The sequence below is a fragment of the Rattus norvegicus genome, chromosome 3 (assembly GCF_021556685.1).
Source record: "Rattus norvegicus strain SHRSP/BbbUtx chromosome 3, alternate assembly SHRSP_T2T, whole genome shotgun sequence".
Lineage (NCBI taxonomy): Eukaryota > Metazoa > Chordata > Mammalia > Rodentia > Muridae > Rattus > Rattus norvegicus.
In genome coordinates, this window is record NC_141536.1 from 144,989,805 (window position 1) to 145,017,237 (window position 27,433).

The 27,433-nt window shown below is 51.6% G+C and overlaps 1 protein-coding gene across 52 annotated transcripts in view; it reads left to right on the forward strand.

Moving 5' to 3' along the window:
• Positions 1-27,433, forward strand: part of Epb41l1 (erythrocyte membrane protein band 4.1-like 1) — a 123,070-nt gene extending 95,637 nt beyond the window's left edge. For 15 of the 52 annotated variants that reach the window (XM_087654064.1, XM_087654063.1, XM_087654072.1 and 12 more), the window contains 11 exons: positions 1,486-1,584; positions 4,943-6,748; positions 7,240-7,350; positions 8,402-8,809; positions 10,451-10,555; positions 14,081-14,161; positions 17,649-17,735; positions 18,679-18,762; positions 20,954-21,034; positions 21,344-21,460; positions 24,067-27,433. In XM_087654064.1, coding sequence (XP_087510190.1) covers positions 1,486-1,584; positions 4,943-6,748; positions 7,240-7,350; positions 8,402-8,809; positions 10,451-10,555; positions 14,081-14,161; positions 17,649-17,735; positions 18,679-18,762; positions 20,954-21,034; positions 21,344-21,460; positions 24,067-24,075 — 2,988 coding nt within the window. In that variant the 3' untranslated portion in view covers positions 24,076-27,433. 52 annotated transcript variants of the gene reach the window in all.

The following is a 27,433-nucleotide window of genomic DNA, read 5'->3' on the forward strand; positions in this document are numbered from 1 at the left end:
AAAGAATGGGTAGATAATGAATGTTGGTGAGCCAAGACTTGAATTGAGGATTGTGCCCCACCTGCTGGTGACTACTCGAACTGCTGGCAGAAGGACCTTATTAAAGATGGAGGCTGTTCCACTCCTGAAAACTGCAGTCATCACACCTGGGGAGTAAACTTTTAGGCCCCTTGGCATTTATGGGTTCTTGAGAATTTGCAAAATGGGTAGTCATAGACAAGAGCTTGACTCTGTCCTCGGGTGGATGATGTTACCTCTGTGAGCCTCACTGCATGGGTCATCTTAAAGGGGACCAGAATGTCGTTCTGTTGGGAGGTCATTGGCAAGGCTAACTGAAACAATGGAGGTGGAAGCTCAGTGTCCCCTAAGAAGTGTTGATAGTTACAGGGACACTGCTGAAGGTGACTGGAATCCCTGGCCTAGTCTGCCTCTATGGAGGACCCTGCAAGGGCATATCACCCAGAACTCCCAGAGAGTCTCTAAGCTTGTTGGGTCCCACCCAAGCCAAGGAACTTGAACCATTCCCATTTGCCAAACCCAGGTAGTTTGAAAGCCAGTTAGTTGTGTGTGGAGTTAGTGGTGTGGGTGTGTGCATATGTGCATTACTGTGTGTGTGTAGCCTAGAGATTGACATTGGGCATCTTCCTTAGTCACTCTTTATTATATTTTTATTTATTTGTGTGTTCATATGGAGAGAGAGAGAGAGAGAGAGAGAGAGAGAGAGAGAGAGAGAGAGAGAGAGAGTGTATGCAGTGCGTGTGTCTGTGTGTTGTAGGCATGGAGGTCAGAGGACAACTTTGCAGAGTTTCTCCTTCATGCATGTGGGCCCAGGGGATTGAACTTCGGTTTTCAGGCTTGGCAACAGGTGCTGTCACCCCTAAGCCCTTTCACCAGCCCCTCTACTCTATTTTTTGAGATAAGCCTCTCACTGAACCCGGAGCTCACTGGTTCAATTAGTCTGCCTGGCCAGTGAGCCCTGGGGATCTGCCTGGCTTCACCTCCCCAGAGCTGAGAACACACCTGGCATTTTTTTCATATGTGCTGGGGATTTGAACCCAAATTTTCATGTCTGTGCAAGAATCATACTAGTTATGACAACTCCTCAGCTTCTCAAGGACAACTTTTAAAAGATAGGACTGTGACTCCACCTACAAGTTGGAACCATAGTTTAAGCCCATGGCATCTCTGGGAAGCTTGAAGTCAGAGTCTAAATGGTGGTATTCTAAACTCCCTCAGAGTGTTAGTGAGAATGGGGGGCTGGCCAGAAGCCATGGGATTGCCTTGCAGCTCACCACAGATGTTGTTCTCTGTCTCCCCCCTCAGAAAAGGTTCCTTCCCAACTAACGCTGTGAACTAACATAATATGAGGTGTACAAAGCTGGACTGTTTACAGACTATGTGTGTCTCTCCTGCTCTCTCTCTTTCCCTCTCCCTTTCCCCTTTTCCCCCTCTCTCCTTTTCCTCTGGTCTGGGCCTCCCCTGCAGGCCCAGAGGATCCAGGACACTTCTCGGCAGGACTTGGTACCTGGAACAGCAACAGGCTTGGAGATGTTCACTCAGAAAAGCCTCGCAGCATCCCCTGAGGTTACTGTCTCCACATTCCACACCCCTTTCCCCTGGGCCTCCCGGCCATCCCTGCCTACCATCCTGGATCTTAAGAAAGCCCTTTCCCCAGGGTGAGGGGAATAGGCCAGACTCTGCCAGGAAGAGGATAGCAGAGGTGGCCCATGTTGTCCCGGTGCTATAAATGGCAAGTGTCCCCATCCCAGGGATCCATGAAGGGCCGGCCCCTCCCTCATCTGTTATTCACCAATAAGGACAGGATTGCAGCTATGCCCAGAAGACAGAAAAACTGGTTACTTCTAGCTCCAAAGGGACAAAGACATGATCCTCTCTGGTGGCAGGCTATGACATTAAGCTTGGGATTAGGTGTCTTGACTCTCAAGCGTGTCCTGTCCTGAGATCTTGTCTGTGTTTAGAAGCCTGACTATAATCTGTGGCTTGGGCCGTGGTCTTCCTTTCTTCCCCCGCTTCCAGCCATCGAAACTCAGCAGACATTGGTCTGAGTCTCCAGGAAGGCAAAAAACCGCTTCCTTCCAAAGCATCCTTGAGTCTGTAGAGAGGCAAGCCTTCTAGGTGAGGAGAGCATTGTTTCTGGGCCCAGACGAGCATTCGGTCAAGGGTTCCTGAGGTTTCCCATGGCCCTGTGTGGATCTCCACTTCCCCCTGTCTGCTGAGGTTTCATAACCTGTAGGAGTTGGGTGCTGCTGATGGGAAAGCATCCTTTCTATGGCCTCCGTGCCCCCTCTGTCAGCACGGCTTGTGAGGATGTAGACCCTGCTCCTCCCACAGAGAAACCGTCTCTAGCTGATGTGAGTTTACTGCAAGTCTATGAGCAAGCTCTAGACAAGGGAAGATACAAACTGAAACTCTCCTTTCAGTCTTCTTCATGTAGAAATAAAAACAAGCCATTCAGTGCTCTCTCCTGAGGGCAGCGGCCCAGCATTGGGGGCATGGAGATGCTCTGAGAAACAAGGACAGTGCCTGTGTGGGGAATGAGTGTGCACCTTTCTCCCGTGACCTGTCATATCAGCCTCACTGGTTCATCTACGGTCAGCACGACCATTCATTCCCTCCTTCCCCTCCCCTCCCTGTGTCTTATCTCTCCTTCCGCAAGGTCTTCCATGATGCCCTGACTGGACTCAAATGTATGGTCTTTTCTGCTTTGGCCTCCCATGTACTGAGCTGAGCATGAAGTTTTCTGTCCTTCTGCCTGAAGTCTGTCCTTCTGACCAGGGCTTCTTCTTGCTACCTAGTGACCCTGGTCCTACTCTGCAGCCTCCTTGAAGCTGTCCTTCGAGAAACTGAACACCGTCTCTCTGCGCCTCTTCTAACAGCTTCACCTAGGATGCGGGTTCTAGAGAGTCCCTTTCCTAGACCCCCTCAGATCCCAGCTGTAATTGAGAGAATTCCAGGTAGGGCCCGAACAGCCAGGAGTCAGCAGCTGCCCTCTGGGGTTTCTTCTTGTCCATCATGAAGTAGACATGTCCCCCTCTTCCACTCCTGTGGCTGGAGCAGGGGCAGCTCCGTCAGATGGTTGGGGGTGCTCTGAGCAAGGCATTGGAGAACCAGGGACTCAGGAGGGAATCTCTAGGAGGCTGGCCTGTCTCCAGAGACCCTAGTGTTGCACCATCTTGTGACTCTGAGCAGCCAACTCATTCTTTTCTTTCCTTTCGTAAATCATGCCCCCACTCCACACCCATCCATCCTTAACTGTTGCCTTTTTAGCGTCAGAGTCCTTGTTTCTTCCCTCAACACTACTGTGTGATCTGCAAATGCCTTCATTGGGAGCCTTGGTTTCCCCCTCTGCAACAAGGTTGTCAATTGGAGTAAATTTAATTATGTAGATGAAGGGCTGGCACTGCCTGCCATCTAATAACTAAACATTACCATGTGTTTCCCTTCTCTGCCTCTAGAATCCTTCCCGTCTGTGCCAGCTTCCACCACACACACCATTGCTCATCTGGCCTACTTGCTATTTGAAGTTGGAATGGGAATGTTTCAAAAGCGGCCTCTTTGGCCAACTTTGACCATCGCCACTAGGCTGATAATATTAGATGCTGAAATGGAAGCAGTTGACAGAACTTGCTTCCCGAGGAGATGAGACAGGTTCTTACCTCTGCAGGCTGGCAGGGCAGGACCCCTGACGCTTCAGGTATAGACACCTGAAACATCTCAGAAAGCTGTACCAGACAGAGTCTGGCCCTCCCCTTCCTCATGATCTTTCTTTTAATGAGGTCAGATCCCCTGACCTAGGAAAAATGTCTTGCAGTGTTCCCTTGATCCGTCCAGCTCTGTCAGCTGACTCATCACCAAGCCACAGCCTGAAAAGGAGCCCTGTGTGGGAGGAGTCTCAGGCACACCTCATCATGGGGGCAGTCTTGCGGGGTGGGAAGGTTAAACTTCAGAGACCTCACAGTCGTTTCTTGGATTCCAGGGTCCATAACTAGGTGATCAAGAGTTGTTTTCCTCCCCTGCACTTAGATTTGGAAGTTGAATTCCAAGTCTGCATCTTGAAGGCCTTAAGTGAAGGCCGTGATTTCAGGCCTCGGGGCCATGCAGGACTGCAACTTCCCCAGGGTTGCTTACTGTTTGTGTTATGCATTTATTGGACCTCTGAGGAGATTGTGTGGGGAGAAAGTATTCTATGGTCCCTATAGTAAAATCCCAATGGTCTTAAGGCTCTGGTAATGATTCGAGAAGCAAACCTGTCATTACCCCTAAGCTGGTAGGAATGGACAGAAGACTGTTCTGTGAAATCTGACAGTGCCACACCCTGTCCCTTTGGCTCTATGATATTACTATCTGTGGTTCTTTTCCTCTGTGGTATGATATGGTTGGTTCTTTTCTATTTTCCATGGATTTTTGTTAGAATTCTCCAAGGATTGGTCTTAAAAGTGTTCTTTTGGGCTGAACCCCAGAATGTTCAAGCTGTTTAAGTCATTGCTCCAACTGGTGCCTTCTCTAGACCTGTTTTCCCCCAGGGGGAGATGACACTGGATGTCTCTGGAGCTCTTTCACCTCAATATCCAGAGATTCCTGTGGTGTAAGTACCTTCCCCTCTGACAGTTGCAAATATTCAGTTACAAGAGGAAGAGGCCTAGCCTGTGTGGATCTCCCTTTTCCCATTTTTTTCTAGGGAGGGCACAAGATCCCATCCCACTTTATCAGGTTGGAATCAGTGATTGAAGAGAGTCTTAATGGGAAAAAGAGCTTTGACAATAATGATGAGCATTGTCACCCCTTTCTGTCCCTGTCAGTGCTGGAGACACAGCATCAAACCCTTTGGTGGTAGATTGGTCCCTTTTTACAGAGGGGAGAGGCCATCCCTTCAGATGCCTGCAATTTCATGTTAACTCTTCTTGCTCCAATTGAAACACAGGGCTCAGAGCATTGGGTATTTATAGAAAGAGTGTACACTAGGCCGGAAGACCTCGGCCTCCTAACAGTGGCCGCCACACAACGGAAAGAAAGTGGATCAAGCCTCAGTGGGATCCTTGCTGACGGCAGACTCTCCAAGGTAGACATTCTGGTGGACAAGTTCAAAGTCGAAGTGGCCACGGAAGAAACAGTGAGAACCAGAAGAACAAGTACTCAACAGCAGGGCAAGATGCTTGCAAGTCCAGAAGACTTTGAGACCGTGAGAGAGGAAGACCGGGGAGGTCCCGGAGAGGCCACATCAACTGACAAGCTTCCCGAGGGCTCCAGGCTCAAGCTCAGGAACCACGGAGTCTCAAATGGTCAACTAGAGAGCCAAGTAGAATGGGGACTGGAGAGGCCCCAGACCTGGGGAAGACCAACAGCTGCAGGGCTTGGCCCAGTGCAGGGAGAGGTTCTTTCTCCTACATCAGACAAGGGAGGACTCCAGTCCTTCCTGTTGGATCCAGCCCAAGCCGAAGCCAGAGCTGACTCGAGCGATGAGACTGACACCTCCTTCGCAGAAAGGAGCTTCTGTCTGCACTATGGAGAGAAAGACTCTGAAGACCAGCTTCTCGCCCCACCCTCAGAGCACAGAGAAGAGCACCCAGATGCCCTTCCTGGAGATGGGACCTGGTTGGAGCTGGCAGGAGTGCACACAGAGAACTGGGAGCTGAAGTCCTCAGACCCAAGAGCTTCTGCCCCAGGTTCCAGCCAGCATAAAGACCAAGCCCATAAGGCTCCCTCAGCAGAAGAAGCCTGGACTCCCAGGGACCATGGAAGACCTGATGACCCTCAGGGAGCTGCTGTCGGTCAGACTTTTGAAGAGGTCTGGGAAAACACACAGCAGAGGCTAGAAGGAGAGTTGGTCCAGCCACTGGCCAGTGTAGCTGAAGATGAGGTCCCCACAAATATGGACTGGATGGGAAAGACTGAGAAAAGTCCCCCAGCAAGAAGGAAGAAGAGCCCCCCTGGTAGAGGAGGAGGGGTGCACCTAGACGCCCAGGCTTGTGCCCTTCTGAGGACCATCCCTCCTTGTGTCAGGAAGCCAGCCAGGCCAGACCAAGGCAGCTTCCTGCCCAAAGAGAAGGGGACAGTTTCCCCTCCTGCAGTAGAACCTGAGACAGAGGACAGGGAGACAGTCAGCCCCCTGCCAGTCTCCTCTGGTCACACTGAGGTTCTGGCAGCTATGGAGGGCACCTCTCTAAGCCCACTACCTCCTGGGTCAAGGGGGCCTTCAGAGTCCAGGGAATTCTTTAGAGACCAGTTCCCTGTAGTTCTCAAATATATCCATCTTCCTGAAGAGAGCCCAGTACCCAAGGACCCACACGGTGACCGCAAAGCACCTCCAGTTGCCAGCAAGAAGCCCAGGTTTGTCCCTGAAGGAAGTGAGGAACCTGTACTCCTGGGTGAATTGATGTTCCCTTCAGGAAAGCAGGAGACTTCACTCCAGGACTGGGACCAAGGGGGTTCCCAGGAAGATATTAGCAAGACCTCAGTGGCTAACAAAATTCGGATATTTGAGACCCATGGAGCTGAGGCTTGCCGAGCCAGTCAGGGTGAAATGAGGAGCCTTCCACATGAGCTGCCTTCAGGAGCTTCCCCAGGACAGGTAGAACAGCAAGATAATCTTCTAGACTTGGGCTTTGTCCAACTCCAGCCCCCTGGGGACTTGGCCACCCCAACTACCTACCACCAGGAAAGATGCACAGACCCAGAGCTCGTGTCCCCTGATTCAGGCTGTGAAACCACGCTGGAGGAAGCTACTGGGGTAACTGGCCACATGAGCCCCTGCACCCACTAAGTCCCCATTTATGGAGGCTGACCGCATGCTAAGTGGCTTCTTAGAAGCATGCTTCAGCGGCCCTCGCCATTCCTGCAATGATGCTGCTTGTTCTTCCTTAGAAGGTCTTCTCCTACCTGGTCCTGAGATAGCCCAGGCTAAAAGATGGGGCCGTCTGCTTAGCCCTTGTTAGCTTGTTAGATTCTCCAGCCTTTGCTGTGACCTTATGTTCAGAGGATCACACAATGGCCACAGAGAAGGAGCCACCAACAGCAATTTACATACTTGCTTTGCCTCGCCCCTCCCACCTGCTGGATTCCTCCCCATCATGCTTGGCTTATCCAGTGGTCTCTCTTCATCCTTCCCATCACCCCTGTAGCCTACCTTGTAGCAGCTGACAGTTCAGAGGTTTCCTCCACTCTGTCTCCCTCTCCACCCTCCTTCTACCTCCTCGAGACTAACTGTCTTCTCTAATCCAGAGCAAATCCGGAGACGCGGGCAGGGAAGACAAGAGCTCCTTCCGCCGCTTAGCGCCAAACACCCCTGGAAAGGGGGGGCGTCTGAGATTCGCCAGCCCTCCAGGCCCTCAGGTCTCTGCAGTCCCTCTGTGCCCGATGACCAGGTCATCGTCATCCAACTGGGATGCGCCGTTTCCCCAGTTTCCCACCCGCTCTAGTGGCAACCCTTTTGTGGCTGTTCACACTCTGGCTTGTCCGCAATGTATTCCTCACACCTCTCAACCTTCCGGAACCTGGCCACGTGGAGGCTGGTTAACAAGTGAATCTCTGAAGCATACCGAAACGAGTTCTTTCAAAATATTTAATGGGTGTTAGATTGGTCTTGGGAAAAAAAGTAGTCACAAACCAAGTCAAAAAAAAAAAAAAAAGATAAAAATGCACGCGTGGTGTTTAATTCCTGACAGGCCAGTTGAGAGGTATGTATCTAGGACAAAGTTTGCTGGTTCTCCTTGGGTGTTCCCTCGGCCTGCCATTGTCAATTACACTGATGTGGCCAGAACTTCCTCTCCATGGCTACCATCGAGTTCACAGTGGCACTGGTGTGGCTCCCAGGAAGCTGGAGTCCAGAGGGCCAGGGCCAGTATTTCTTCTTCTCCTGGATGATGCTGCCCCTCCCCCAGAGACTCAGTGCAATTGACAGGCTGCTGACTTCCTCTGTGTTCCTCCAGCTCCCAGCTCCAGCCTCTCTCCCTCCTCTCCCGGGTTCCCCCCGAATCCCTGGCCTTCTTCCTCAGTTTGCCTCAATGCCGCCTGCACGGATGGGCCTGTGGTCCAGGCCTCCATCCCTGCCTTTTGCACAATGCCGCTTCCGATAGGCTTTTGGATCCTAGCCTTGGAGGGGCCTCCTGTCCAGAACTCACTGGAAGGATGTTAGCTTTGTACTTGCTTTGGCATCCATAGGAGACCCTCCCCTCCAAAGGAGTGTCCCCACTCTCGAGAAGGTTTGGTTTGGTTTGGTTTGGTTTTGTGTTCGATTCCCAGGAAACCTTTCTGGGGTGTTTCTGCATTCCCTGGCCACTTGGGAACATCATCACAACCTTGAGATTTCCTCTGGCATTCACCATCTTGACCTCTCTCTCTCCCCACCCCACATCCCCACCCCCCTGATTTTATCTGGCCATAGAGAGCAGGGCTGAGGGAGGGCTCGGAGGAGAAAGTCAAACCGCCACGCCCACGTGCCCCAGAGAGTGACACGGGAGATGAGGACCAGGACCAGGAGAGGGATGCGGTATTCTTGAAGGACAACCACCTGGCCATTGAACGCAAATGCTCCAGCATAACGGTCAGCTCCACGTCCAGCCTGGAGGCTGAGGTGGACTTCACGGTTATTGGTGACTACCACGGGGGCGCCTTTGAAGACTTCTCCCGAAGCCTCCCTGAGCTCGATCGGGATAAAAGTGACTCTGAGACAGAGGGCCTGGTGTTCGCCAGGGATCTCAAGGGGCCCTCCAGCCAAGAGGATGAATCTGGGGGCATCGAGGACAGCCCGGATCGAGGGGCCTGTTCTACCCCAGAATTGCCCCAGTTTGAGGTACAGTGGAGCTTCATGGAGAACAGGGCACTGCATGTTCAGAGGGCTCTGGGCCATGAGTAAGAAGAGCAGCCATCAGCTGCAGCCTGAAGCTGTCTGGTGTTGCATGACTGCCCCTCGTAGAACAGCATGGTTCTGCAACCGCATGTCTACCGTGTCAGTTCACCACTTACAGGTGCTCCGTGGTGTCTTAACCCCGTGACCCCCATCTCTCGCTGAGGTCAAGTGATGGCTTACTGACTCCTTGACCCCTGGTTGTGCTGCATGGTACCTGGAGAGAGCATGTATCCGTGGACTCTTGAGGCTCCCACAGCTGGTCTGAAAACGGAGTGGTTTTTCTTGGTGCAGGCGAGGGCTCATTTTACCAAGGCCTGGAGAAGAGGCCGTTATTTAAATCTACCAGGTCCAGAGACATTGGGGGTGGCAGTGGACACTCCAGGAGAAGAGAAGACACAGGCTTTGGGGAGGAGCAGGGCCAGCGTCTGCGCTTCTCTGCTTTGTGGCTCCCTTGGTAGAGCCGCGCAGAGGATTTTCAGAAACTCCCCCTTGCCCTTAACATCCAGCTGCTCCCCACCCCCACCCCTAGACGGTGAACACTAGCTTGTTCATCCCGGTCCTACCCCATGCTGTACCGTCTGGGTGGAAGGCTTGCTCTCCCTGTCCATGCCTCACCCGATCCAGGACAGCTCACGCATCCTCTCTCTGTGCTTTGCTGGCTACCCCGGAGGCAGTCCTATCCCTGACACACCCGGCTCTGCCTTGCCCTGCCACACTTTGGCTCCAGCGTTTCCCAGCACAGTCAGGACAGCGGCTGGTTGCTCTGCCCTTCTCCCAGCAGGTGGTAGCTACTCTAAGGCTGAGGTACTCTCGGCACCAAGGGACGATTAATTGAGCAACTAGATCACAGGATTCTGGAAGAAACTCTTTCTCCCTCTTCCTCCCAACTACATGAAAAGCTAGAGCCATTCCCCAGACCTACAGTGTGTATAGCCATGAACTGGGCCTGAGAGAGGAGTCTAAAGAAGCTGATCGTTTAGCTTGAGACACCGAGAATACAGTGTGCGAGCTGGTGGCCCTGCGCCACACCGGCCAACTGATGTGGTTTTTTTTTCTGGCTTTAATTTAAAAAAATTACAGCATTGTATTTTCTTATATTATAAAAAACAAAGAAAAGCAAACCGTCCAGAGGCCATGATAAAAGCCCAACCTGAGTGGAACCCCACATGCTTTCCCTTTCGGCCAGCTAGCTTCCTCACCCACTCCCATCGGGTGCCCGGCCCCTGGATGCTTCCATGAGTGCGGTTCTTGATCTGAGCAGCACTTTACAGGAAGTGACTAAAAGGTACAGGCAGTGTGTGTATAAGGAGAACACTGAGCATCGAGCTTAACCATCCCAGTACAGCCTCAAAAGCCATGCAGCCCGTGAGGTGTGGGGGTTGGCTCTCCTCATGCAGGCGGTGGCCTTGGCTCTCTCTTGGGGGCTGTTTGTCTGTGACACCAACCACGCCTTTCCATACTTCTCCAGAAACTTGACCAACCGTGGGGGTGGAAGAAAGCTTTCTCCTCCTGCATCCCTGTTGTCTGTGGAGAGGAGTTGTGTCCAGACGTGAGTTTCCAAGTGTTCCCTTTCTGTTCCTATAGTCTGTGAAAGCAGAAACCATGACCGTCAGCAGTCTGGCAATCAGGAAGAAGATCGAGCCAGAGGCCATGCTGCAAAGCAGAGTCTCCACTGCAGACAGCACCCAGGTAACCTGTGCCCCACTGCAACCTGGTGCAGGGACCGGGCATTGAGGGTAGAGTCCTCACTGAAACGGCCAAGCCCTTTGGTCAGCCTTGTCTCCCCTCATCCTCCCTGAGGTCAGAGGTGGGACAGGGAAAAACCATGCTTTCATCTGTAAACGGGGATGGTCCTGCTTCCTGCCTCTCCCTGAGAGTGTTCAGTGCTCACGGCTAGCCGATTAGGGCCATGGCTTTCAGCCTGCTTGACAGGTGTGGAGAGATTCCTTCCAGGGTGGCTTGGGGGTTAGGGGTGGAGAAGAGGAGACATTTCAATCACCGTTTGGCCGGAAGAGCTCATCTGGGCCATTTTTTTATGCATGAGAGTTCCACATTCAATTGAGAAGATGAGCAAACTGGGCCCACATGACTGAAGAATGTGTTAGCAAAGGTGGAACTCACTTGCACCCTGGAGAAGGCTGGCCTGGCCGGGCACAGCACACAGCCTATATGCACACTTCCCGTGCATCCTCTGTGGGTCTTCAGCTTGAAAAAGTGTAGGTCTGAGGTTAAGGTGTGAGCGATTGCCCCTGGCTCGTCTTGCCCACAGGGCTTCAGCGCTCAGTCCCTTCTGGTGACCACTGCGTGTCAGCTGCAAAGGGACTGAGTGCTCGGTGGTTGAGCCCTTACCTGGGGCTCCACCCCCAGCACAGACAACCTGGAATATGACGTAAAATAACACAAATGTATTTTCCAGATTTTTCTCCCACTGTTACAGTGTGCCAGGTAATGGCTATGCAGTTGTCCCTGCCATTGAGGAATCATAAGCTGGGTCACCCCAGACAGGTCTCTGTTTTCTCTGACTTGCTTTGTTTTCATGCCAAGTATAAAGAAACCAAAATGACCTTCAATCCCAGAATCTGGCAACTCGTGTTTTCAAAACATCAAAATGTCCAGTTATGAAACTCAACAGACTGGATGACATTATTCATATGTTGTCTCCTGGGAAAAATTCTAACACGGATGTTCACATCTGTTTGTACTTAAAGCTATTAGGTAAAAGTGACTACAGGGAACCCTTTGCTCTCAGGAAGTTTAGAACTTACTCATCTGCTATCTCTGGCTCTGGCTCTGCCCCTCCCCCTCCATTCTTTCTTCATGAGGCAGGGTCCCTGCTGGGTATCCCAGGCTGACCTCAAACTTACTGTGCAGCTGACAGTGACCTTGTCCTCCTGCTTTTACCTCCCACAATATCAAATTTTTGTGTTTTTTTAAAATGGGGTCTGGGAATAGAACCCAAGTTTCATACATGCTTAGCAAGCACTCCACCAACCCTGTGAGCTAAGTGAGTACTCACCAACCCTGTGTGTGAGCTAAGTGAGCACTCACCAACCCTGTGTGTGAGCTAAGTGAGCACTCACCAACCCTGTGTGTGAGCTAAGTGAGCACTCCACCACCCCTGTGTGTGAGCTAAGTGAGCACTCACCAACCCTGTGTGTGAGCTAAGTGAGCACTCACCAACCCTGTGTGTGAGCTAAGTGAGCACTCCACCACCCCTGTGTGTGAGCTAAGTGAGCACTCACCAACCCTGTGTATGAGCTAAGTGAGCACTCCACCAACCCTGTCTGTGAGCTAAGTGAGCACTCACCAACCCTGTGTGTGAGCTAAGTGAGTACTCACCAACCCTGTGTGTGAGCTAAGTGAGTACTCACCAACCCTGTGTGTGAGCTAAGTGAGCACTCACCAACCCTGTGAGCTAAGTGAGCACTCACCAACCCTGTGTGTGAGCTAAGTGAGCACTCACCAACCCTGTGAGCTAAGTGAGCACTCACCAACCCTGTGAGCTAAGTGAGCACTCACCAACCCTGTGTGTGAGCTAAGTGAGTACTCACCAACCCTGTGTGTGAGCTAAGTGAGCACTCACCAACCCTGTGAGCTAAGTGAGCACTCACCAACCCTGTGAGCTAAGTGAGCACTCACCAACCCTGTGTGTGAGCTAAGTGAGTACTCACCAACCCTGTGTGTGAGCTAAGTGAGCACTCACCAACCCTGTGTGTGAGCTAAGTGAGCACTCCACCAACTCTGTGTGTGAGCTAAGTGAGCACTCCACCACCCCTGTGTGTGAGCTAAGTGAGTACTCACCAACCCTGTGTGTGAGCTAAGTGAGCACTCACCAACCCTGTGTGTGAGCTAAGTGAGTACTCACCAACCCTGTGTGTGAGCTAAGTGAGCACTCACCAACCCTGTGAGCTAAGTGAGCACTCACCAACCCTGTGAGCTAAGTGAGCACTCACCAACCCTGTGTGTGAGCTAAGTGAGTACTCACCAACCCTGTGTGTGAGCTAAGTGAGCACTCACCAACCCTGTGTGTGAGCTAAGTGAGCACTCCACCACCCCTGTGTGTGAGCTAAGTGAGCACTCACCAACCCTGTGTGTGAGCTAAGTGAGCACTCCACCAACTCTGTGTGTGAGCTAAGTGAGCACTCCACCACCCCTGTGTGTGAGCTAAGTGAGTACTCACCAACCCTGTGTGTGAGCTAAGTGAGTACTCACCAACCCTGTGTGTGAGCTAAGTGAGTACTCACCAACCCTGTGTGTGAGCTAAGTGAGCACTCACCAACCCTGTGAGCTAAGTGAGCACTCTCCTGGCTGTGCCACATCCCAGCCCTGTGTCCACTATTCCGAGCCCACTTGGGAAGCATGTCTGAATTTGTGTTTCTGTCTCCCCTCACTGGACCCTGTGGTGGATTTTATCTTTCCCAGTATTCAATGCTGTGGCAAAGTTTCCATGTTCATATTTCTTGGTGAACTTTTAAAAGTCCCAACTTCTGTTGTAATTAGGGTTTCTATTGCTGGGATGAAGCATGATCAGAGGCAACTTGAGGAGGAAAGGGTTTGCTTCAGCTTATCACTCTCAGGTCATGATCCATCACTGAGGGAACCTGGAGATAGGAACTGAAGCGAGGCCATGGGGGAATGTTTACTGGTTGCTTCTCTCTCCCCCCCCCACCCCAGGGTTTTTCTGTAGACCAGGCTGGCCTCGAGCTCGCAGAAGTCTGCCCGTCTCTGCCTCCCGAGTGCCACCTACTTATTTATACCATCCAGAACCTTGTGCACAGGGATGGTGCCACCTCCAGTGACCTGGGCCCTCTCATATCAACCATCAATCAAGAGAATGCCTGACAGACTTGCCTATAGGCCAATCTTGTGGAGACATTTTCCCAGTTGAGAGTCCCTCTTCCCAAATGACTTTAGCTTGTGTCAAGTTGATATTAAACTAACCAACATGACATCAAAGAGTAACTTCCTGGGGATTGCTAAGCCAAAGGTTGGGTAGAATTCATCAACTCGCGTGGTTGCTTTGTCCGATAGAGTGATTGAAACGAAGTCTCTGCTGAGCCTTGGGGCCCCTCCACAATACAGTGTGAGCACCCCCAGTGCATGCCCACTCCTGCAACCTGTTACCTTGTAACCAGAAATGCTACAAGCCAGGTGACAGATACTACAGGTACGTGCAGTCCTGTCATCTCTAATGCCTCCTCCCCTGCCTCACAGGTTGATGGAGGTGCTCCAGCGGCGAAAGACTTCATGACAACTCCCCCCTGCATCACCACAGAGACCATCTCGACCACTATGGTAAGTGGAACCTTGGAAGCTCCCAGCTCTGACCCGCCCCTACTCCCTCTCACCTCCCAGTACCCAGAACTGGGCTGGTACTTCATCAAGTCCTCAGCTGATGGCAGCTGTGAGACAGAGAGATGACCAGATTCCTGTTGCCTGGGACGTTGGTGCTCTAGTCTTTTTTTTTTTTTTTTTTTTGCCAATTAAACAATGTGTAGAATGGAGACCTTGACTCTCAGTTATCTGGGCCATCCCAGGCATGCAGAGGCAGGGGAAGGGTAAAATGATTGAATTCTCAGCATGAAGAAACCTTGAAATTCCAGGCGAATCTTACCTGCCCGAAAGCCCCCATCCCACCCCATCCAGCCTGCAAGCAATCCCAAGCCAGTCCCCCCTCAGTGACGCAGACCACTTTCTCACTGTGGCCAGTAGATGGCAGCAGTGAACCAGGTTGGAATATTCAGGGTTTTTTTTTTTTTTTTTTAAGACACCTTTTAAGGGACCTTGTGGATTTTGCTATTTATTTGCTGCCTGAACAGTAATGAAAAGTCCTTGGTCTCAAGTGTTCTCAACTGTAAAATAGGAATCGCCCCCCTCTTGTGTGGCTCACAGCTTCTTATGGGACTCTAGAGCAGTGGTTCTCAACCTCCCTAATGCTGCAACCCCTTAGTACACTGCCTCAGGTTGTGGTGATCCCCGACCATAAAATTATTTTGTTGCTACTTCGTAACTGTAATTTTGCTAGTTACGAATCGTACACGATGAGCAGGATATCTGACGTGTGAACCCTGTGACAGGGTCCCTACGTCACGACCCACAGGTTGAGAACTGCCGCTCTAGAGCCTTTAACCAGCAGAACAGAACAGACATTATTCGGCATGCAGGGTTTGTGTCAGACATCCTCCTGAGAAGTTAACTATGATCCTCCTGGATCATTAACTATGGTTATCTACCGTTCTTCTACATCCTTTTCACATGAGAAAACTTTAGTTCGGGGGCAGGGGTGATAAAGGGATGAGCCCAAGGTCACATGACCAAGAAAAACCAGGTTAGCCTCAGGCATTCTGACACCAGAAGTTCCACTTTCATTGTCAGTCTGTCCGTTCTGCCCGTGTCCTGACCGGTGAGAACATGATGTTCTGTGGGTCTGGGGCTACAGAATGTAGTAATACCTGATACTTCCTGAGCTACTGAGAGTTGTTTCTGAATGGCGTCCCTTGTCCAACCCCTGACCTGTTCCTGAGATGATAATGTCATTAAGTCCGAATCCTCAGCCAGGTGGGTTTTAAGTAAACTGATTCCAGGATCAAGAAACGGCCTGTCACCAGATGGCACATGTATCTCTGATCACTCGGTTCTTTCTCTCCCTCCCAACCATTATTCTGAGGCGCTGAGATGCTTGTAAGGGTAGATTTAAATGTGCATAGACAGTTAACTTCATCCATCTCTTCATCCATCCATTCATCCATTCATTTGTCCCCCAAACCAGTGACGAGTCTCTGTCTGCCTAGCTCAGGGGTACAGAGCTGCAGAAGCTGCACTTCCTACTAGGATTCATTCAGCTGCCATCACAAGTGCCTGTCACGTCCATAGCTCCTGGGCACACAGTGGTGAGCAGGACTCACCCTTCTCACTAAGCCTTCTTACCGGCTATGAAGTAGGGTGGGAACGACATGGCACTCGTCTCAAAGCGTCCTTGCAAGGCCGAGCAGTACCCGTGCGAAGCCTGCAAAGCAGTGCCTGGCCTGTAGTGTATCCAGATGTCAGCTGCTGCTGTCTCTTTCTGGCCTTCATGGAACAGTGAAACAAGCTACCCTAGGGGCCTCCGGGAGGAGCTGAGAGGTGCTAGGGAGGGTCTGGGGAAGGTGTGGCCTAGGCAGGGACAGTGGAGCTGTAGATAAGGCTGGACGGAGGCATGGTCACAGAAGGTTTCCAGGATGTGAGAGCAAGTGTGAGGTCAGCAAGGGGAAAAAGCACATCTGCTTGGCAGATGTGTACAGGAAGAGGAGGGGGAGAAGGAGGGAGAGGGCTGTGAAGAAGGGCTGAACTGGAACTTGAAGTGTTTGCAAGGCCATGTAGGAGGGTTTAACCTTGATTCTGGAGACATCAGGGAATGGTGTCTTTAGAGTAGAAGCTTGTGGTCGGCTGCGTGTCTGTTAGATCATCGGCGACAGGTAGAGGGACAGGAGGTTGTGGCATTGATAAGGCTGTAGAATTTCCCGGGTATCTGAGTGGATAGAGGGGAGCCCCGAGGAGAGATAGGGAGGTTGCCTTGCCCCAGAAGAACAGTGCTTCCGTGAGTTGAGAGATAGCCCCCGCTACACACACAGCCAAGGCAGCAAGAAGGAAAGCGTCTAGGCTTTGACAACCTGTGTCCTGTTTAGTGGCTTCTGTTTTGATGCAAAGATGGGGGTGAGCTTTGGACTTCTGCCTCAGGCAGAGAGGGAACACGGAGAATAAGAGACTATGAGAGTGTAGTCCCAGAGAGGGAGAACATGCCTACAAATGACCTTTGCCGTCTGGAATCCAGATGCTACCAGGAATGTGCCTCATGACGGTGTGCCAAGGGACCCGGCCACCAGCAATCTGGGCAGGAGCAGTCATGGCAGAGGCGAGGATGGAGGCTCTGTCCTCCTCCATGCTTCGGTAGGAATATCGTGGCCCAGCTCCTTGCTGTGCACAGACTAAGACTGGGGTCCATTTGTCTGCAGAACAGAGGCTGGAGACTATGCAGAGGGAAAGCAGCAGAGAGAACCTTGGTGTCCCTTACCCACATACAAGACACAAAGTCTAAGGCAATTCCGGGGAGATCTGGCAGTTACAATCCAGGATAAGACCAGGGGAGCTGGCTCAAGAGTGACAGTTCCAGGGGCCAAGTGCTTGTATGGCCACAAGCACCTAACAGCAGCCTTGGAGGCTCAGAGTTAACCTCTGCTCCCACCACTGACTCGCCATGGGAGTTGAACAAGCCACTTACTCTAGCATTCCCTTCTGTGTCCTCTGTAGAATAGGACAGCTACCGAGGATTTGCCTTCAGTGGTTTTGAAGGCTAAATGAGGTCTCACGTACGCACGTAACTAGCGGAATGTGGACTTTTGTTTGTAATGCCCCTTTGCCTAGGTTCCTCCATACGGGTGCCATGGGTTTAAGCAAAGGTCCTTTTTCACACTAGGGAAGAAGAGGTTCTGCCTCGAGGCACACAGCAGGTCCAGGACACAAGCCTGGGCGTCCTAACTTTTAGTGCTTCCAGAGAGCGACACAATATCTTGTTCATCATGACGTCCCTAGTAGCGGGGATTCAGCTCATCTTTGTCGAGTGGATACGGGAGCAAGCATGCACGTGTGTGTGGGGCTGAGTACATGGGGGTTGAATGCCTCAGCTCTCTGCTTCTGTGTCACTGCTCCACCTGATGGTGACGATAACCACACGGTCACATGCCCTGGCTACCCTGGAGACCCATTGAGCTGAGACCTGGCCATCTGAGCGCTATTGTCTCCCCAGGAGAACAGTCTCAAGTCCGGGAAGGGGGCAGCTGCCATGATCCCAGGCCCACAGACGGTGGCCACGGAAATCCGTTCTCTTTCACCGGTAAGTAGGCAGGGCCAGCTCAGGCAGGGGACTCGGAGCTGAGGATGCAGGCGCATAGCGCACAGCAAGCGCAGTGAGGGGCTCAGAACCATTTGCAGGTGCTCACAGGCTCCCCTAGGAGTCATCCGTACTCCCTCATGTAAGCAAAGCCTTGGCATGAGGGCTGGAGGTAAACAGGACATGAACACGGGAACACACACACACGTATGTGCTCGCACACTCACACACGGGCATGCATACTCATGAACACACACACACATATGCTCGCACACTCACACACGGGCATGCATACTCATGAACACACACACACACACATATGCTCGCACACTCACACACGGGCATGCATACTCATGAACACACACACACACATATGCTCGCACACACACACACACACACACACACACACACACACACACACACACACACACAGCTCCATCAGGCCAGCAAGAGCAGGGAACTGGGAGTCCAAAGGCTTGAATTCTAGGCTGAGTTCTGATCGTGGCTGCCCCAGCAGTGGCCCTGAGTCCATCACTGGCAGGTCTTTTCCAGCACTTTGATTCCGGTTGTTGTTCTGAGTCTAGCCCAGGGAGAGCATGTTCCTGCCTGTGACAGGATGAGGACCTGGGGCTCTGTCTCCTGCCTGGAGGCAGCTTTTCAGTATTCTCAGGTTCTTAGGTTCTAGGGTTTTGTCAGGACTGGGGGCCCTAGGAATGTCAAATTCTAAAACTTACAGATCCCTGGGCCTGGGAACCTTCTAGGTCTAGAATTGGAAAGCCTTTGCTGTTCTGGTGTAAGAACCAATGTTCAAAGCATCTTTGTCCTCCATGCTTCACCTTTCCCGGGCCCCTGTTCATCCCTGGGGAAGTTGTCCTAGCCTTACCTGCCCCTTCAGAGCCCAGTGCCCTGACCTGACCCCCGGGGTGGGGGTGGTTGTATTCTGCAGATCATCGGGAAAGATGTCCTCACCAGCACGTACGGCGCCACCGCGGAAACCCTCTCAACCTCCACCACCACCCATGTCACCAAAGTGAGTAGCAGCAGGCTCCCGGGCCCCAGCGGGCTGTAGGTGGGACGGTCATTTCCATGGCTGACCTTTGGCTCCTCGTTCTCTAAGGCACAGAGGGGACCTTTGCCAGTTCTTGAATGCGTTGTTCTGTGCTACTGCTGTTCTAGGAGCAGGCCTTGCACACCGTGTTGGCCGCTTGTCTGTGGGGTCATATGCTCTCCCCGAAAGTACATATGAACAATGTTTGCATCTTACAGGCCTTGAGAGCCAGGCGATTTCGGAAGCATGTCATGAGCAGGAAGCTCCCCAAAGTCAGGAAGTGCCATTTGGAAACGTTGTTATTTGCCAGGCCTGATCCCAGCTACTTAGAAAGCTGATGTAGACCTGGCTAGGCCAAGCTAGCTTAGGCATCTTGGTGGGACTCTGTTTCAAAACAGAAAGTAATGGGGCTAAAGATATTTTTCAGTGGTATAGTCTTTGCCTAGCAAAGCCCCTAAGTTTAATCCCAACAATAATATTGTCGTCCTTCATGCCCACCCACCCACCCAAAACAAGAGAGAGCAAGTAGGTTCCTGGGACTCCTAGCAGAATGCATAAGGTGGAGGGGCCCAGAGAAGCATGCTAGCAGGAAGGGCGGATGCTGTGTGTTTTCTTGTGAAGCAAATGTCAGTGAGCAGCAGCCTTACTGGACTCCAGACCTTCTGGCGGTGATGTGAGGTATGCTTATAGGAAACCAGGAAGCAGTGTGTAGATAGAAACGGGACCGGGAAATTAGGTTGCACTTGGGGCGAGGAAAAACAGAATCTGGAGGCACCAGGCGCTGGGGCTGGTTTGAGCATGGAGGATCTTAGTCTAAAGGAAACTGGAGAGCTGGAGAAAGGTTTTAACTCAGGCAATGATTCCATGAAAATAGGCTTGCTGGGGGTGAAGCTCAGTGGCAGAGTGTGTTTGGTGTGCACAGGTGCTGGGTCCAACTCGCAAGGTGCAAAGAAAAAAGGGAGTATAGGAGGGTAGAGTGGGGAGAGTTCTAGAGTACCTGATAAGAACTGAGGCTGGGGGTGAGAGCTTGGATCAAGCAGGAGCTGGAGACAAGAAGAGAACAGGCCAGAGGAGGAAGGTGTTCCTCGTGGGTATCAGCTAAGACAACCAAGCAGTTAAAAAAGGCTGAGAGCCGAGAGGCTGTAACTAGGAGCTGAGGCGCCAAGGAAAACAGGAGAGGGTCCAGCCATGGCTGCAAGCCTTAGGAGCCAGGCAGATGGGTGTTGAGTTGAAGGTCCAGCTGAGCCACCTACGGGAAGGTCTGGTTGGTCAACACTGTCCCTCTGTCCACTCTGTGCAGGGCCCTGCCTGCAACCTGGTAACTTTTTCACCTTGTCACACTTCCCAGGAAACAACCTCTCAAAAAACTGGTTAGAGAACAATAGTGACTTCCCTGCTGGTTTCATGGGATTCCTTACATGGCACAGCCTACAGAGTATATAGTTCGGGAAACTCCCCTCTGGACATTACCACTTGGGACCCCTCTTTCTCTTCACCTTTGCCTACTTCCAGCTAGGCTTTCCTCAGTCACGTCCTCCATGAATATGCCAAACAGTCAGGTCCTGCCCCATCCTCTAGTCAAGCCCCTCTCCTTGAGAAAACAGTGGCGGTCATAAATTACCTTAGCAGAGTTGTTCCAAGTCATTTAAGGTAGAGCTTTGTCACCATTTACATCTCATTCATATGTTCATCCAACAGACTGACATTCAGCACGGCCAGGGCAGCCTGGGAAAGAGGGGATACTGAGCTGGTCAGAATACAAGCCAGATACTCTCCAATACTCTCCAGAGCCTGGAGCCTGGAGCCCTGAGCACTCCATAGGTGGACATAGATCAGCACCATGCTGAGGTCCAAAACCATGAGAGACACAGGCTCAGTGTTTGGGGAAGGCCAGACAGGATGCCTCTGGTCTCTGCCAACCAAGGAGCAGCATCTGAGCTGGGCGTGGGGGACATAAATGGGACAGTTTGGTAGCTAAAAGGTGGTGACAGCCCTGCAGGATCTACTGTCTGAAGCCCCCAAACTAGAAGAGGAGAGTCTTCAGGAGAGTGTGGTGATCTGATGGCTCTCAGCTTTGCCAGTTGACCAAGGTTGAGGTGTGTGGGCCTCCTATCACAGCACACCTCAGAAGGACCTCACCTTTCTCTCCCCTGCCCTCTGCTTCTCTCTGCAGACTGTGAAGGGAGGGTTTTCTGAGACAAGGATCGAGAAGCGAATCATCATTACTGGGGATGAAGATGTCGATCAAGACCAGGTACAGGGCTAGGGAGCAGTATTTCCAGGGCACAGCCTGGTATCCAGTCCCTCCCATAATGGGTGACCTATGGATGGCTGCCCTTCTGGGCAGAGAAGTCCATTCTTTGCTGATCCCATTCATCTAAGAAGCCCCCAAGAAGGGGCATTAAATGGGGACCGGAAGATTTAAACTTTAGTCTCTTCCTCTAACTGTTTAACTTGGCCCGTCCTGGACTTCAGTTTCCCCAGCTATGAAGTTGGGTCTTAGGTTCTGTTTGTCTCAGAGCCGCTGTTCTGTGCTGCCTCACTATGTTCTTCTCCCCACCAGGCTCTGGCTTTGGCCATCAAGGAAGCCAAACTTCAGCATCCAGACATGCTGGTAACCAAAGCTGTTGTCTATAGAGAAACAGACCCATCCCCGGAAGAGAGGGACAAGAAGCCACAGGTAAGGCTCTGGGGGTCAGCAGTGTGGGTGAAGGGGGGAGCAGAAGATTCTTGTAGGTCAGTTCCACAAAGAGCCCAGGTGGCAGGATCCATATTCAGCTGTGACCCTAACCTGGCTTGTGGCTCCAAGGAGAGAGATAGCAGCCCTGCTCCGGACCAAGGGAAGGAGGAAGGAAGATGGTGTCTCAGTTTCTTTACAGCTTCAGCCCCCAAGTCCAGAAGCAAGCAAGGAAAGGGGGCTGAGGATTGACAGGAGGCCTGAAATAAATGGAGGTGCCACATTCTCATCCCAAGCCTCTGTCTCCATCAGGGTCATGAGATGCTGCTAGGGGAATGTAATGCCCAGAGCCTTTGACCCATCTGCTTTGTTTGTGTACAAACCCAGGACTTCTCAAGCCCTCCAGGATGAAATCCCATGGACCCAGCAGCACTGAAGGCCTTCAAGGTCCCAGATAATGCAGTGTGGGGGTGTGTCAGGCTTCTCACAGTCTACACTGGGAAAGGGGTTCTTCCCTCTCTGGAAGCTTGCTGAATTTTGTCAGACATGGAAAACAAAAATCTCAGACATGGCAAATACCTGCTGTGGAATTGCATTCACGGGAAGTGAATAGCAGGCAAAATTTGCCTCCTGTTGGGAATGAAAGCAGGATAGGGTTACCCTAGAATGTGGCGGTGAAGAGCTACAGGGCAGACTTCTGGGGGACGTTTCCACTGGGTGGGCTACATGAGGATGCAGGCAGGTAAAAGTTTTCCAGTGCTGGGGGTTTAGCCTGACAGTGGAGCATATGTTTAGCATGGGTGAGAGCAGGCTTTCCTCAGCACCACTCCCCAAGTCGAGCGCTCATTACCCTCACGTCTGTGTACTGTACACAGCTCCCGAGTTACACCTCAGTGGGAATGAAGCCACCTCAAAGGCCCCACAAGGAGTAGCTGCTTGCTCACACACCTTAACTGGCCCGCCTGTAGCTACAGTGTTGGGAACTGATTAGAGGCAATCTAATGTGTTGGACTCCAGAGTCACCTATGTTCCTCCCCATGCTGACTTCCCGTGGTGTTCGTCTTACAGAGGTTATGCATGTATGTATGGTACCTGGCACACAGTAGGGGGTCTATAACAGGTAGGCCAGTCACTACCATCAGTCACAGTGGACTAGCAACTGCTATCCCTAAACTGAGAAGAATGAGTTGTTATGGGCGGTATTGTTTAGGTCCTCCCAGTCCCATCTCCCTCAGAGAGGATCTGTCTTCTGAAGGCTGCCAGCTAGAGAATAGCACTCACCTGGCTGCCTAAAGCATCCTCACTTTCCCTCACCCACCTGTCTGGGAGGAGAGAGATTGGCCCATTTGAGAATAGGAACCTTGGTTTCCCACCTTCATTCTGCCGCCACCTGGCTAAGCCGTCAAACCTTCTGGGCATCAGTTTTCCCCAGTCAAATGAGCCAAGGACTCTTGTATGACACCTTGATTATACCCAAGCCTATGCGAGTGACAGGAGTCAGGAATGCAGTTCCATGTACAAAACGTTTCTTGAGTAGCTGCCACTGAAATGGCAAAGGTAAGTAAATGGAGGCTCTTGCTATTGGGGAAGTCAGGACAAGGGCTACAGTGACGCAAGTGTATCAACAAGGCATTTATTCAGCACTCCTGTATGCTAGGCCCTCTCTGTGCTGTCTCTGTCTGTGTAAGACAGGTCCCATTTTATAGGGAAATTGATGGGGGCTTAACGTTGAGACCCTTGCTCACAGTGACAGAGCAGACAGCCAGGGAGTGGGAAATGTGACTTCAGAGACCTTACTCCTGTAGATGACTGACTAAACGTTAGTCGGAATCCAGGCTCCGGTGGTTTTGTTTGTTTGTTTGTGGGGGTGTTGTTGTTCTTTAAGTGCTTCCCTTTAGATCATACCACAGCGTGCCCACGGGGAATAACTAGGAAAAACAAAGGAAGCCAGAAGACCTGCAGCCAGGGTGGAACAGGCAGAGAACTGAGAGGAGCAAGGGAGAAGAGCAAAATGAGGGTGACCATAGTGTTGCCACGGTAAAGGACCATTTAAAGGATCGTCAGACCAAAGCAAAAGATGTCACCTCTGCGTGCACACACACACACACACACACACACACACACTCACACACTCACACACACACACTCTCACACACTCTCACACACTCTCACATACACACACTCACACACTCACACACACACTCACACACACTCACACTCACACACACTCACACATACTCACACACACTCTCACACACTCTCACATACACACTCACACACTCACACACTCTCACACACTCTCACACTCACACTCACACACACTAACACACACTCTCTCACACACACACTCACACACTCACACACACTCACACACACTCTCTCTCACACACACACACACACACACACGTGTACACACCACTCTGGAGTTAGGTGCATGCGAGTCATCTCGTAGCTGCCACAAGTGAGCTGTGTAGCCTTGGATAGGTCACTCTCTTTCTCGATGGGCCACAATGCAGGGTAGAGGGAAAGCCAAAACTGCTTCAAAGGCAAATGGTTAAAGTAATGAATTTCCCTTATCTCCCCACCATTCCCCTGCCTCTGGCACCTAGGAATCCTGACCTCTGTGAAGAGATGCTGGCGTGTCTGGTCCAACCCAAGCCAGAGAATCATTAAGAAGGGGCCTTCATTCTGGATTCTCCGACAATACCAACATCCCAGCTGCGACGTACTGTCACTGACGAGAGACTGGGAAGGGAAAGCATATATATATAGATATATAGAGATATAGATATATATACAGGAAACACCGCGTCCTTGCACCGCTGCTGGGGCTGGCGGAGCAGTCAGCTGATGGCCACAACCAACATCGGCAACAACCTTCATTTCCTTTGCAGGCAAATTGAATTGGTGGGAACTTTTTTTTTTCCTTCAGGAAAATGTATAACAATCATAATCTCTCGCTCCCCAAGCCCCTTCTTCTGCAAACTACAAAAGCAGACCGAGATGATTGTAGACATTCCCTTGAACCCCGGCTGCACAGACTCCAGGATGGATGAGCGCCCCATCTGTTCTCCAGCCTCTGTTGCTCTCTCTAATGCAAAGGAGGAAAGAAACAAGATCGTGTAGCCAAGCCAGAGAAGCCACAGCAGCAAGACACGCAGAGTCGGCTGTTTTCCAAGAATGGAAGTCTGCCACACAGGGAGGAGGAGGAGGAGGAGGAGGAGGAGGAGGAGGAGGAGGAGGAGGAGGAGGAGGAGGAGGAGGAGGAGGAACACTCAATTGTTCTTTTCTGGGTCTTGACACTGGGCTGCGAAACCCCCTCTCTGTTCTTCGGCCTCCCTGCTTCACCCTTGACTTCTACTCATCCTCTGTTCATTTTCTGTCTCGGCTCCCCTCTTCCTCTCTCCCCAACCCTCCTGTTCTGTGTCCTGGTCCTGCCGAGGACCACTGCAGATAACTCTCGTTGGAAGGAGAAGAAGCTATGAGAGCAAAAGGAAGTCACGGGAAGGGAAGTAGACATTGTATGTTTCTGGTTTCCCATGATAGAGGTGCAGCTCGTAGGAGATTATATGACTGTGATTTTAAGTATGTATATTACATGTAACAGGAAAACAAACATTAAAATAAACTGTGCTGGTAAGTATGCAGCTGACACTTCCAAGTTATAATTACCTGACTGTGATTGGTGTACCCTAAGGTTCCTAGATCTTGCCAAACTGGCCCAGCCGAGAACACTGGACTCTGGGTGTGGCCAGCTCCCAGTAGGGCTGACAGATTCAGTGTAGTGAAACTGTGTGTGAAACTGTGTAACTGGGTGATTGGTGGGGAGAGTGGAGAAGCCCTCCATGGAGAGGTGAGGGTTCGGCCAGAAGGGAGCAACACAGACGTAATCCTGCGTATGCCAGGCCAAAATGCCTTCTCCCCAGCAGTAGCTCTCAGGGCCTGGTCTGTGCTCAGGGCGCTGCTGCTGAGGTCCCGTGGGTCAGCTCTCCTACCTCCGGGGGGCTTGCCTTGGTTTTTTCGGTTCTCTCTTTCTGTTTTACTATTACCAGGGTCTTTGTTTGGGTTCGTATGCTGCCATGTCTTGCCCTGCTCTTCAGCACCTGGTCACAATTAGTTCTTTCTCTAAAGGGAGGTGGTGCCCTGGCTGAGGTGGAGAGCAGCGAGACACTAACCTGGCTTTCTGAAATGGCCAGCCGGTCTTTCCCCTCTGCCTCTGTCCATCTTGTGAATCATCCTCTTCTTCCTGAGCTAAAGTAGTCACGATAAAGAGGCCACGAACACAAGCAAGGCCATGATAGGCCCACTCTGTGTTTCCAAAGGCCTCAGCGCTCCTTAAACAACAGCAGGTGTGGAAGTGTTGCCCCTGGCTCTATCTGCATTAGACCCTGGCTTGCAGTACCTCAGTCAGTCAGTATTCAAGCTCAGAAATGGCCTTGAGGTGACAGGAGCCCTTGGAGAAAACCCTGCCACGGGTTGCTATTTCAGTCTGGCGCACACAGACTTTCTCTGGCTTGCTCGCAATGACTCTCCCTTTCTGAGTGAAAGTATCCCACAGCAATCCCATCTCACTTCCTGTTCTGCTAAGGCAGTTCATACATTAGTCAACAAATGTTCATGACTTGCCTGTTTGTGTCAGGCTTTGTTCAAGGCGGAAGGAAAGGAGGGACCTGGGAAGCCACTGGACAAGCCTGTCCCTAACCGTAGTAGCTGGCTCATTTCAGAACACTTCTTTACTCCCTCCACCTGATTAGACATTTCCCAGAAATGTCTTTCAGAGAACCCAGGCTGGATGTGCCCTCTTGGCTTACTTATTAGTTACTCTTACGACGTACACCTTACCTACTCACAGGTGCTGGCCTGACACAGGACAAGAAGCTAGGATAGCTTATGTCTCTGTGGCAGCTGAGAAGAGCAAGGCTCTTAGACAGCAGAGTCAGCCATATGCCCCTGGTGCAGGCTGCTAGGTCTGATCCGCTCCAGTGTGGCAGCGTATTGTCTCTGCTCCAGGATCTTTGGCCATTCTTGATGGAGAAGCCACAGAACCTCCTTCCTGCTCTTCACGGCATGCAAGCTCCCACTGCTTCTCTGATCCCCTTGGAATCAGGCTCAGGTCTCACCTGCTTTTGCAGGAACTCCCCGGCCTGTACACACAGGACATACATACCTCAGAGGGGGCGTCTTTGTTCAGAGAGCTGTACCTGCTCTGAATGTGGGCTACAGGGCAAGGACGAAATGACCCAGCTTAGCTCGTGTGAGGTTAGGGTTTGGGAAGATGCTTACTCCATGGATGTTCCAAGAGGCAGTCAGCACCCCGCCTAGGGAGGAGGGGACCTGCAAAACTAAAATCTAGGGCACTGTCTCCTCCCCCTCCTCCACTTCATAGAGAATAAGGACATTGTGTTGTCTGACTTCAGCCTACTTCTTCTTTTGCCTTTTTTGTGTGTCTCATTGTATCTGTGGCACCTTGCTATCCGGGGGTCCAGGTAACCGAGTGGGAAAAGCCTCAGAGAGCAGCCAGGGTTCCAGATGACCGTCCTGATGCAACTCCTGACCCACCACGTGACACTGGGCTACCCCGTCCCGTGTACCTCAGCAAGCAGGGCAAACTAGTTGCACCCTGAGGCTTCTTCCCACGCTGTGTCTCATGCACCTTTGTTTCCCCCACGTTCGCTTCCTGTGAATCTTTTCCACACAAGGGTACAGGAAGTGCCAGGACCTGTTTCAGTTTCTGAATCCTGCAAGCACACACGAAGACTGGCCTGAAATTGCATGAGCAAACATCACTCTAGATATCTATTTTTTTTCCAAAAGCACCTTACCAGCCAACTGCAATGCTGTTCTGTTCCTTTTCACCCACTCCCCTCTCTCCTCTCTCGTCCCCACGCTCTCCCACCTCAGTGCTCCGTGCTGTATGCGTGTGCTCTCTGTTCTTGTATACTCAATAAAAGTGAAATAAATGTGTTTGATGCTGAA